Source organism: Heterodontus francisci, chromosome 1 (genome assembly GCF_036365525.1).
Source record: "Heterodontus francisci isolate sHetFra1 chromosome 1, sHetFra1.hap1, whole genome shotgun sequence".
In the NCBI taxonomy this organism is placed as follows: Eukaryota; Metazoa; Chordata; class Chondrichthyes; order Heterodontiformes; family Heterodontidae; genus Heterodontus; species Heterodontus francisci.
The window spans coordinates 73,367,707-73,380,233 of record NC_090371.1 but is presented as its reverse complement, the minus strand read 5'-3'; the positions used below and the strand labels follow the sequence as shown (position 1 = coordinate 73,380,233).

The 12,527-nt window shown below is 40.7% G+C and overlaps 1 protein-coding gene across 1 annotated transcript in view; it reads right to left on the bottom strand.

Annotated features, from left to right (window-relative positions):
- The window catches only part of ube2r2 (ubiquitin-conjugating enzyme E2R 2), a 161,742-nt gene extending 149,421 nt beyond the window's left edge, over positions 1-12,321 (bottom strand). The window contains exon 1 of the mRNA XM_068014299.1: positions 11,681-12,321. Coding sequence (XP_067870400.1) covers positions 11,681-11,857 — 177 coding nt within the window. The 5' untranslated portion in view covers positions 11,858-12,321. The remainder of the gene's footprint in view (positions 1-11,680) is intronic.
- Between the last annotated feature and the right edge of the window lie 206 nt (positions 12,322-12,527).

The window sequence follows — 12,527 nt, the reverse complement described above, 5'->3', positions numbered from 1 at the left end:
ATACCAAACTCATTTACTGTTTCAGAAACATTGCTGGCAAAGAAACAATAAAGGTGTTTGATGCATGCCAGGTGAATTCTTCAAGTGAGAACCAGGCCACATACAATATAGGTTGAGAGGGGAGGTGAAGGGGAAAAGACGACTGGCAAAGAGAGAACATGAGAATAAAATGGCAGTCAACATAAAAGGGAACCCAAAAATCTTCTACCTGCATGTAAATAGTAAGCGGGTAGCAAGAGGTGGAGTGGGGCCTATTAGGGACAAAAGGGTAATATATGCTTAGAGGCGCAGGGCAAGGATAATATACTTAATGAGTACTTTGCATCAATGTTCACTAAGGAAGAATTGGACAAAACATCAGTAGGAGTGGAGATAGTAGAACCAATGGATAGAGTAAAAATTGAGAAGGGAGGGGTGAGGTACTAAAAGGGCTGGCTATGCTTGGGGTAGATAAGTCACCTGGTCCAGATGGCTTGCATCCCAGGTTTAAGGGAAGTGGGGGTGGAAATAGCAGAAGGGTTTGCCATAATCTTCCAATCTTCCCTGGATATGGGGGCGGTGTCAGAGGATTGGAAAGTGGCAAATGTGACACCTTTACTCAAGAAAGGGTGTAAAGACAGTCCTAGCAACTACAGGCCAGTTAGTTTATCAGAGTGGTGGCTAAGGTTTTCGAAACAATAATCAGGGAAACAAATCAACAGACACTTGGAGAGGTTTGAGTTAATTAAGGAGAGGCAGCACGAAGTTGCAAAAGGGGAATCATGCTTGACTAATTTAACTGAATTTTCTGATGAAGCAAGAGAAAGTTAATGAAGGGAATGTGGTGGATGCTGTCTATATGGATTTTAAGAAAGCGTTTGATGAGGTACCACAGAAAAGGCTGGTTAACAAAACTGAGGCTCATGGAATAGGAAGGTCAGTGTCCAACTGGATAAAAAATTGGCTCAAAGACAGAAAACAGCAAGTTGTAGTAAATGTTTGCTTTTCAGACTGGAGGATGGTAGACAGTGATGCTCCCCAAAGGACCACTGCTTTTTTTTTGCTATATGTAAATGCCGTATTGTATCAGTTTGACTGTGTGTAAAGACTAGCTAGAACCGATTTGATCTGGCAGACCAGTGAAGCATGCTTTCCTTGCAGGAAAAGTTTCTCTCAGCAGAAAATCTACATTGGCCTACAGGCTATGTTTCACCTAAACAGGAAAAGACCCCTAGGAAAGAATCTTTGCATTATTAGAGGTAGCAAATTCCTTTTTACTTCCAGTGTCTAAGCAGTCTCTGCCTCAGGAGTGACTTTCTGTTGCCTTTCGTGGTTCTGGGAGTTCTGGAATTCTCAGTAAAGTTTCTACTGATAGACTGCTAATTCAAAAATCTAAATAGACTTGTTATGTGATGGAATATAGGTATAGTAGGCTTAATTAAGTAGGATTTGCAAATAGTTAATATATTATACCTTTTAGAATGGATTTTGATCACCAGACATTGAAGGTATAAGGAAGAGCATTCCAGAGACTGCTAAGGTGATGCAATCCACAAAAGCCAGGACTGGTTAAGCCAGCTGGTGACATGACTAACTGGCTGGGCCAGGGTTTTTTGAACAAGCCACACACAGTTTTTAACTCGAAAAGACTGTTTGCTCCTGAAATGAGAAGACCTTTCCTGTCTGCTCCCATCTCTTTCTCACAAGCCTCTGGACCCACTGAGGACACATGAACATCAAGAGAGAAAAGTCTCCTACATTGAACAAGGTTTAAGAAGAATACTGGGCCCCAACGAAAAGCAAGACCTATCTACAATCAAGGACTCTACAGCGAGCTCAAAGAACAGTAACCATTGTAGGTTGAATGTGTCAGGGAATGGTCCTTTTGTCTCCACAAGCACTGTCTGTTAGTATGCAAATGTTTATCATCTAAGTGTCTGGCAGCCCTTGTAACAGGCCTTCTCTTCTTTCCAGCAACAATTTGAAATTATATGCTTCAAACTTTTCCACTTTATTTCTTCTCTTTTCTGTCTCTATCTGCACGTGTATATCGCGTAGGCATGCTAGCGTGGGCGTTAACCGAATTAGAGTTTAAGTTCAATAAAGTTAAACCTTTTTTATTTAAGCCTAACATAAACCTGTTTGGTTAGTTTCTTTGCCTTATAATTGGAAGTTAGTGAACAAGGATTCACTAAGGGGGAGCTAAAAAAAAACCGGTGTGTTTAAAATTAAACCTTGTTAAGATAAGACCAGGTGAAAGCTGAGAGGGAACCCTAGACTAAAGGCCTGCTCGGGTCTGCAAATGAGACCCGACCCGAGCCTGACAGAACTCCATCCAACCCCAAGCCCGACTCTGTCCAAGTCCTTCCATTTTTTCCCGCGCTCGACCCAACCATCAGTTAACCGACTGTCCGTTTTTCACTTTGTTCCTTACCTGCACAAGCTTAAAATAACTGTAACAAAACCACCTTTAAAGTCCAAAATGTAAATTAACATTAGAGTCAATTACCTGAGGTGGTGATAAAGCGTGTCCGATCCAGCCCAGCCCAACCCCGAATGCCGGACCCGGAAGTGCGGCCCGACACATCATCGGGTCCCATCGGGTTCGGGTCAGGTGGCCGGCCTTTACCCTAGACTCTTTTCTCCCCAGGTCGTAACACATGCAAGGGAGCTTGATATCAGCAGCTAGTTCTCTGGCAACCTGAACTTGACTGACAAGATTGTTTCCAATATTCTGTTCCACATACAAATTCCAAATCGAAGCCAACGAGGCACTGAGGCGCCAGATACATTCCCAGGAGAGAGAAAAATCACCAGGTTACACCATTCTCTCATCATTGTCCGGTAATATGCTATAGTGCAGAGACAGCTCACTGCCCATTCTCTTAGCTGCAGATTGCACGCATGGCAAAAAAAAAATTTTTTAATCCTTCACGGGATCAAAATAACTTTAGAAGCAGATCAGTTAAAAAGTGAAAGCTCAAGTTTTACAAATGCAGCAATAACAGGACAAAGTGGTCCGAAAAAAACTCATACAAGATTTAAAAGACCATCATTTATATAGAGAAGATTGTGCATTCTACATACTAATATGGAATACATGATACACAAAGGAGTGTTTTTTAACTTTGCTCTGCAATTCAGATTGGGAAATTAACAAACAGCCCTAAAATTCTTTACGAGGAAAATCATTTAAAAATTATGCAAATAGCTCAATGGATATGTGCACTGTGGTAACTGGCTTGGTACTGAACACGAGGTCCAGCAATAAGTCAAGTGTTTTTGCTTAGGGGACAATCAGCAAAATGGGTGCAAATTGAGCTCAAAATTACACTAGTTTTCATAAGTGAAGTTATGGTTCAAGTTTCGGTTCAATTTCCACGAACCCGCACAATCGGGCAGCATTTTAGAACATAATTTTTTTCCCCTTGCATTAAAAAAATACTCCTGATATTTATGAGTGGTAACTTGATGCAGCTTTATTAATAGTGGGTTTATCACCAAAAAAACCATTTTTAATGAGTATCTAGTTCACTGCCCTGAGTAACCCGATATCAAATAACTGGAAATGACTTTAAAAAACAATGTAGAAACCACTTACTCGTTTAATTGGTGCACACTAGTCAATTCCTATGTAAATTAAATATTTAATGTTTCAAAATTTTTAGTCTATTAGTGTTCTTGTGCCTAAAAAGCTTCATTTTAAGTGCCTCCTCAAAAGATGGCAAATGGGGGAATGGAAGTGGAAACTCAGCATGTTGATTAATTCAATTCATGGGTGTAGCCAACCTCCAGCACGATGTTACAGAGTATTACAGGACAGAATCAGACCATTCGGCCCAATCTGTCCTTGCGAGCTCCACATGAGACTCGTCCCACCCCATCAACATACCTCCCTATCCTTTTCTCCCTCACATTTATCCAGCTTCCCGTTAATTGTCTCTATGCCAGTTACCCCAGCTACCCCTTGTGGTAGTGAGTTCCACATTCTAACCACTCTCTGGGAAAATAAGTTTCTCCTGAATTCCCTACTGGATTTGTTAGTGACTAGCTTATATTTATGGCCCCTAATTCTGGTTTCTCATGCACATGGAAACGTTTACGTTACATCTATCCTACCAATCCTTTTCATAATCGTCAAGACCTCCATCAGATACCTTTCAGTCTTCTCTTCCAGAGGAAAAAAATCCCAGCCTGTTTAATCTTTCCTGATCGCATGATACCAGAACTGAGGGGTTATATCTAATAAATCTTTTCTTGCACCTTCTCCAGTGCCTCTATATCCTTTCTTTAATAATGGAGATCAGAACTGTTCATAGTACCCCAAGTATGGTCCAACCAAGGTTCCGTACAAGTTACCGATTAGGCACACTACAGCCTGCCAGACTGAACATTGAGTTCAATAATTTCAGAGCATGACGGGCCCCCCATTTTACTTTTATTTTTAATTTTTTTCTTTACATTTTTTACAATTTTTTTTGTTTATTTCATTTCATATTAGTTTGTTCAGTTTGCTTACCCACTGTTTTTTTTTTCATGTTTGTACTTGCTGTTCAATCTTCAGTCCGTTAACACCCTATCTGTACTAATGCTTTGTCTTTCAACACACCATTAACATATTGTTTGCCTTTGCTCCATGACCTTTTGGTCAGCTATGTGGCCTTGTCCAATCTACACCTTCTCCTTTGTTATCTCTTGCCCCACCCCCGCCTCACTTGCTTATAACCTTTGACATTTCTAATATTTGCCAGTTCCGAAGAAGGGTCACTGACCCGAAACGTTAACTCTGCTTCTCTTTCCACAGATGCTGCCAGACCTGCTGAGTATTTCCAGCATTTCTTGTTTTTATTTCAGATTTCCAGCATCCGCAGTATTTTGCTTTTATTTACCATAAATTGTCTGCTTTTCAATTCTTTCTATCCAGAAATGAACCCCAATGCTTTGATTTTTTTTAAATAAATGGCTTTAGTAATCTGCAGTGCTACTTAATGATTTGTGTATCCGTATCCCAGATCCATCTGCTCCTCTATCCCATTTAGACTCTTATTTTCCAAAGAGTATGCGGCTTCCTTATTCTTCCTACTAAAATGTACCACTTCTATATCGAAGTTCACTTGCCAATTCTGCAAGTTTATTAATGCCTTCCTGTATTTTGTCATAGTCCTCCTCTGTGTTAACTTATACCCAATTTAGTCTGCAAATTTTGAGATTGTCTCGAGAGACAATGGGTAAGCACCTGGAGGTGGTCAGCGGTTTGTGAAGCAGCGCCTGGAGTGGCTATAAAGGCCATTTCTAAAGTGACAGACTCTTCCACAGGCACTGCAGATAAAATTGGTTGTCGGGGCTGTTACACAGTTTGGATTTTATAGTCCAAATCATTTATGTAAGTGTCAAACATTGGTCCCAGCACCAATCCTTGTGTAACGCTATTTGCCGTTTTATTCCAGTCTAATTAACTACCTTTATACGGTACTCTCTATCTTATGTTTTGTAGCCTGCTTGCTATCCATTCTGCTACTTACTCCCTGACTCCACATATTCTGATCTTAGTCTCTTACCACAGTAAGTTTTCTTACCACAGACTTTAAGCTAATTGGTTTTAGTTCCTTGGTTTTAGTTCCCTTTTAAAATATAGGAATCATATTAGCTGTCCACCAGTCCTCTGGCATTTTTCCAGCTTATTTTCCCAAGTTTCATTCTCATTCCCTTGAGACCAGCCTTATTTCAATTTCTTGTTTAAACCAGTGCAACTGATCACAAAAATCCGATTTGCGTTGGACATAATTTGCATTTGAAATTCCTTGATCTTTTGCAGTGGTTCGGCTGATTTCGGGTGAACTGCACTGGAAAATCCAGCACGACCTTGTGGAAACTCTACCCAGTCATGTCCAACTCCTAATCTACGCTAATCTTTATGAAAGAATTAGAGAGCACAATGGATCTTTCTTCTGTGGGTGAGGCTAACAGGGGAGGGGAAGAGAGAAAATAATCAACCAGCTCCTAATTGCTATCCAGAAGCCACAGCTAGAACCTGCAAATGTGCACAGGAGTAGTGAAGTCCTCCTTCAATTGTACAGAACCTTGGTTAGACGGCACCTGGAGTAGTGCGCGCAGATTTGGTCCCCTTATCTTAGGAAGGATATTATTGCCATAGAGGGAGTGCAATGAAGGTTCATCAGTCTTGTTCCTGGGATGGCGGGACTGCCCTATGAAGAGAGATTGGAGAAACTGGGCCTGTATTCTGTAGAGTTTTGAAGAATGAGAGGTGATCTCATTGAAACCTACAAAATACTTAAAGGGATAGACAGGGTAGATGCAGCTAAGATATTTCCCCTGGTTGGGGAGTGAAGAACCAGGGGACACAATCTCAAAATAAGGGGGAAGCCGCTTAGGACCGAGATGTGGAGAAATTTATTTACTCAGAGGGTTGTGAATCTTTGGAATTCTCTACCCCAGAGGGCCGTGAAAGCTCAGTCATTGAGTATGCCCAGAGATTGACAGATTTCTAAATACCTGTGACATAAAGGGATATGGGGATAATGTGGGAAAAGTGGATGATCAGCCATTACTGTATTGAATGACGAGGCAGGCTCGATAGGCTGAATGGCTTACTTCTGCTCCTATGTTCCTATACCACAACAGGCTCAGCTGTGCTGTCAACCTTTTCATGTTCACTGACATTCAACAGTCAAAACTTGAAACATGAAGAGTAGCGTAAACAGGAAAAGTTTTTTTAAATGATCATCAGGTTGAGGGATGTTAATGCTGGTGAATGAACTTTTCCCATTTCAGGTACCCAGTATCAACATATAGCACTCTCTGATCAGGTACAGTACAGCCAGATGCAGAGTAAAACACTCTCCATTTATGTTTAAGGCTTGCCTCAGAAGATCGATCACCTGTTACTGTACGACTGACATTTTTTTCCAATTACCATTCTGTGGCCTCTGAGTGAATTTGTCAATTAGTTCCAAATTAGAAGCAATTTTGTCATATAAACCCATGCCCAGTGGATTGAGATTGCCCAAAGTCATTTCAGAGGACACTTGTATAGCTTTCATTCAATCATTCTCGAATGGAATTGACTATCTCCCAAAAGTGAAAAGGCTGGTTTAAATACACTTCATCACCCAAATCCTCTTGAAATTTTTCAGATGTTATGAAAATTGACTTCAAAATTGAAACAGCACTGCAAACATAAGAAACACAACTTCCCAATGGATCAGTGCATAAACCATTATATGGTGCGGATCCAGGTTTAATCCCTGCTCTTAGCTGAATTAAGCAGTCATAGAATTCAACCTCCACAAGTGTTCTAAGGCTTTTGCAAGTCAAAGGCGAAAAAAGTCTCATCATCAGATTGCGATGCAGTGACTTGAATGGAACTACATACATGTACATGCTGGAAATTTATCTGAACATAGGAAATAGGAGCAAGAGTAGGCCATTCAGCCCCTCGGGCCAGGTACGTTCGCACCAAGGCTCTATAAAATTGAAGCAAGACTTCTTTACTGCTGTATTCAAATCATCTTGCAAAATAAGGCCAACATACCATTTGCCTTTCCAATTGCCTGCTGTACCTGCATGCTAGCTTTCAGTGACCTATGGACAAGGAGACCCGGGTCTCTTTGGACATCAATATTTCCCAATTTCTCATCATTTAAGAAATACTCTGCATTTCTGTTTTTCCTACCAAAGTGGATAACTTCACATTTTCCACATTATATTCCAGCTGACATGTTCTTGCCCGCTCATTTCACCTGTCTAAATCCCCTTGAAGCCTCTTTGCATCCTCCTCACAACTCACATTCCCACCTAGTTTTGTCTCAAGGTCTACACACAAAATGTTAACCTCTGTTTTCTTCACAGATACTGTTCAACATGCTGAGGGTTTCCAGAATTTTCCATTTTTGTTTCGGAGAACAGGACCTGTCTTTGCTGCAATGCAATGATTGAAAAACTGCTAGAGAGGGTAAAAAATATATCACCTACCCATGGTTCCTGTGTCTAATTGCCATTCAACAACCTCTGCTGAATTTTGGATAGGGAAAGGATTAGCCTTAGCTGTGCTGTTCTTTGCATTTATATGGTTATTCAGTCAAGGAAATTTGGGAAAGATAAAATACAGCACCTGGTGCATGAAGAACCATACTCCAACAACCAATGGCTTCAGGACAGAGTGGCAGGGGTTGTGGGGCGGGGTGGGGGGGCGATGATGGTGGAATTACAATTTTTTAACATTGCTATAAGGTGATAGATACCTTTGAAGCATTCATCAGATAACAGGGATGTTCCATTATGATTGCTGTTATGACAATTTTTCAATTTCAGCTGTAACATTTAAAAAAGCAAAGAAAGTGGCAAGTACTACCATAACAATGCCAAACTGTTGCAATTATTATGTTAAATGCACAAAGTAGTCTGGCAAGGATTTGCATGCGTCTGGATTTACTTGTAAAAAGATGGGAATTTTCCTTGCTTCTGCATCCTATGCCATGGTTATATCAGTGCGTGGTCAGAGTGTTATGAACATTTAACAGAAAATAGGAAATGCAGGACTTTTTCTATAAGGATGGTAAGCATATGGAACAAGAAACCCTAATGGGATTCAAGAAATAACTAAGCAAGCTGTTCTCAAGAAATAGGATTCAGGGTTATTACAAATACATAAAGGGAATACTGTGGACAGGTGAGTCCAGATAGACTAACAGTATTCTCCTGTCTGAAACTGTTATCTGTTGTATTAGTGTGGATGTTCACTGTCTACCACATCTGATTAGGACAGTGAGCAACCTTTCCAAGTAGTTTCCCACTGGTGCCATTGTAGTTTAACATTGCCAATCAATCCAATGCATTGGTGTGGTACTAAAACCAAATAGACAGCGATTACAGTTGATAAAAGTTCAAGTACTATAGCAACTGCATCAGGGTAACAGACTGAACAACTTAAAGCACCACAAGCAAATCTCCAAGTTAATGAAAATTACTACTGTCTTGTTTACAGAATACCTATAGCATTTTATGTTACCAAGTTTGTTGTTTGGGGCAAAATATTTAATATCAATGTGATCAGTGGCTGCAGCACAAAATATATTTTAATATCCTGCGCATATCAGGCATCAGTCTTAGCTCAGGGGCAGCATTCTTGCCCAAGTCAGGTGGCTGTGAATTCAAGACCCACTGCAGAGACTGATTAAATGTAGGCTGACATGACAATTCAGTGCAGTACTGAGGGAGTGTTACATTGCCGGAGGTGCTATCTTTTGGATAATACATTAAACCAAGGTCTCTGGTCTGCCTTCTCAGATGGATGTAAAAGGACTCATGGCACTATTTGAAATGTCCAAGGCAATATTCATCTCTCATATTGCACCACAATCAGATTATCTGGCCATCATCTCATTACTGTTTGAGATTGTGCTAATTGGCTGTTGCATTTTCCTACATTACAATGGTGACTACACAAGCTGTAAAGTGCTTTGGTACACCCTGAAGTTGTGAAAGGCACTATATAAATTCTCTCTTGATATCTGTAGGCTGCTATGCTGTAAGCTTGTGTTGCAGCTTGGACAGCAAAGTCATACAAGTAGTTTTCATAAAAATCTAACAGACTCACACTTGCTCAATCTTTGTGGCCACATAACTTAGAACACATTCAATGAGAATAAATGAGTATACATTGCTCTGGGTAAACTTTTACTTGCATTTATACAATGTGTTGGACACAAAAAAAATTTGACTGAGCTCTAAAAACGTGCAGACTTGCTAAACCTACACACTGGACACATCCATGCCCTCCCCTGTTGGGTGCAGTTCTATGGGTGAAAGCTCTCTAGTACCTTGTTCAAATGCTCATTCTGCTAAGTGAGAGCTGGACAGGTGGTGTCAATATGCTGTTCAACTGTCAAAATTATAGCTAAACCCAAATATGTTCTCATTGGAAAACCAAATAGATATTTTCTACACTTTACACACTAATTTAAGCCTGACATTAAGCTTTCAGGAGCTTGACATACAGCATTCCAAGTGTCAAAGAGTTGGATCTTGAAACATACCGCCATACAATATATTTATTAGTAACAGATGAACTTATAAACATTGGTTAATGCTTTATACAGGTTACCTCAATCGGACGGGCTGCACAGGCTATCTAGATTTAGGCCGAGGCCGAGTTGTTTAGAAGAAAATATGCTTGTTCACTTTTTAAACAAACGCAGTGGCAGAGGTAATTATTACCCATGTCCCATTTTTCTAAGTTACGTTCTGTTCTCATTTGGAATCATGACAGACTGCTCCTGCTCGTTTGATTCCGATTTTATACACCCATACACAATTTTATGAAGTGAACTAAAAATTGATCAAGACCCATAACAACCAAATGTTCAAAAACGGGACAGGAGACAAGAGATATCGTTCCTCTCTCCACAGCCTGCATCTGTTTTACAGCTGATGGCAAAGCGGCATATGACATTTGTTTACAAGAGAAAACTTAGCAGGATGAAACAAACTCAATGCATTCTGTACTTTATATCGTAAAGAAACTACTTTGAATTATTTTAATCGGTAATAAAATTGTTTCCTAATAAATTGCAACAGCAATTTTTCCCAGGTTACTAGCTGAACAGGCCCATACCGATAAAGTGCTTTCGGAGTACCCGATTTCCAGAGTACATGGTTAGAAAAAGGATAAGTAACCCATCCCCTTTAATAAGAGGTGGTGAAAGACAAGGGAATCTGCTGCAATAAGGGATACTGGGAAACTAATGCAGTTTATTACTGCGCAGATGGGCGATTCAATGCAGTCAGCGGCTTTGTACAAATCAAAACACCGAGCATAGCAAGATAATTGTACATATATACACTATTCCCATATACCACACACAAATAAAAGCAAATTTATGAAATATGAATCGCACGACTAGTAGGGTTCATTCGCTACCTGAGCAGAGAAATAAAGAGAAAGCACACAAAGAACCACTGATTTTTGCGGCAATTTCCGATGATAAAACGGTCACCTTCTCAAAGTACCAAGCAACAAAAATCTGGTGCTAAAATTCTGCTTCCTTCAATAAGGTCATTCTATATTCTTTGCTACTAAAACATGCAGGATCAAAGATGCTCCTTTTTAATTATTAAAAAGCTACTGCATTTATTCTTACAGGATAATAATAAGACCACAAAATTTATTAACTTTAAGCCTACAAGGAAAGTATCCCATAAACTTCACCACGTTTCAAATTATTAAACCTGAACCCCCGTGGGTAACTAAACGGATGTAACAATAAAAAGACATCGTGCCTTTTATTAACACATCTGACTACAAGCCACAATAGAAACCTTTAGGCTGATTACTTAAGTCTATGTGACTTAAGTCAAGAAAATACACCAGCGTGCTCAGCCGAAGACAAGCTTAAAAACAGGCTCCAAGTACTTACATTAAAAAAAATATTTGAAGGTACGGGATTTAAACCGAGACAAAACCAAGTGAAAAGAGGAGGTGGGGGTTGTTTACCCACGTTAACAAAACGGTTGACTGCTGCTCTGCATTCAATGTTCGTGGTTTCTTTTAACATACAGCTATAAAAACGTTACAAAGCATTAACAACCTCAAATAGCAGTGACTACTTTATTAATAATAGTAATTTAGAAAGGGCTTGAGACAAGCTGAGATGTAAACAGGGCCTCTGGCTCTGTCATTTACCTTGAAGTAGCCTCCCTCGTAGAGCGTGTTGGGCGGCCCGAAGATCGCCACTTCCCAATTGTACAGATCGGACTCGTCCACCAGAGTGATCCTGAAACCTTCCACCGGCTCCTCCTGTAAACTCTTCAGCTCCAACATTAAGGCCTTCTGAGAGCTCGTCATCTGCTGCTGAGCCATGGTGGTGGGCGAGGAACCAGAGAGAGAAACAACAGAAAGGGGAGAGGAAGAAGGGGGAGGGGAGAAGAAAAAAGATAAAAACCAAAAGGGGGAAAAAAAATTAAAAAACAGAGCCGTATGTTGACACCAGGCGATGAACTCAACGGCGTTCTGGACTCTTGAGCAAGTTGAGAGAAGGGGGAATGGGGGAAGAGAGAAAAGTCCTTCTTCCTCCTTCACAGCGTCAATCTCTTCACCAGAAAAAAATTAAACCAATTCGCCACACATTAGGGGAAAACAAGTCGGCCACGAAAAGTTCATGGAAAATGAGTTTTTTTAAAATAAAAGGACGTTTATTTCGCTGCTTATTGTTACGGTTTGGATTTATGATTTTTTTTTGCAATGGTTATCTTGGCTCTGTGCTCTCCACACTGACAGGAATAAAATGGCCCACTAGCAGCTGCTGCTACTGCGGCTGCGCCTCAGCTTCAGCCGGCGGCCGGCCCCCTGTGGCGTCACCGACGCCTATTGTGACGAGTCCATTCTCCGCCCTCAGCCATGTGTTAACAATTGGTATTGAGCATGCGCAGAAAAATCCCAACACTCTTTCCAACCCACCCCTCACCCCCATCCCCCCGCACATACCCCCCACCGCCCCAACTGGTTTGGCGCAAGGCATCCTGGAACTAGA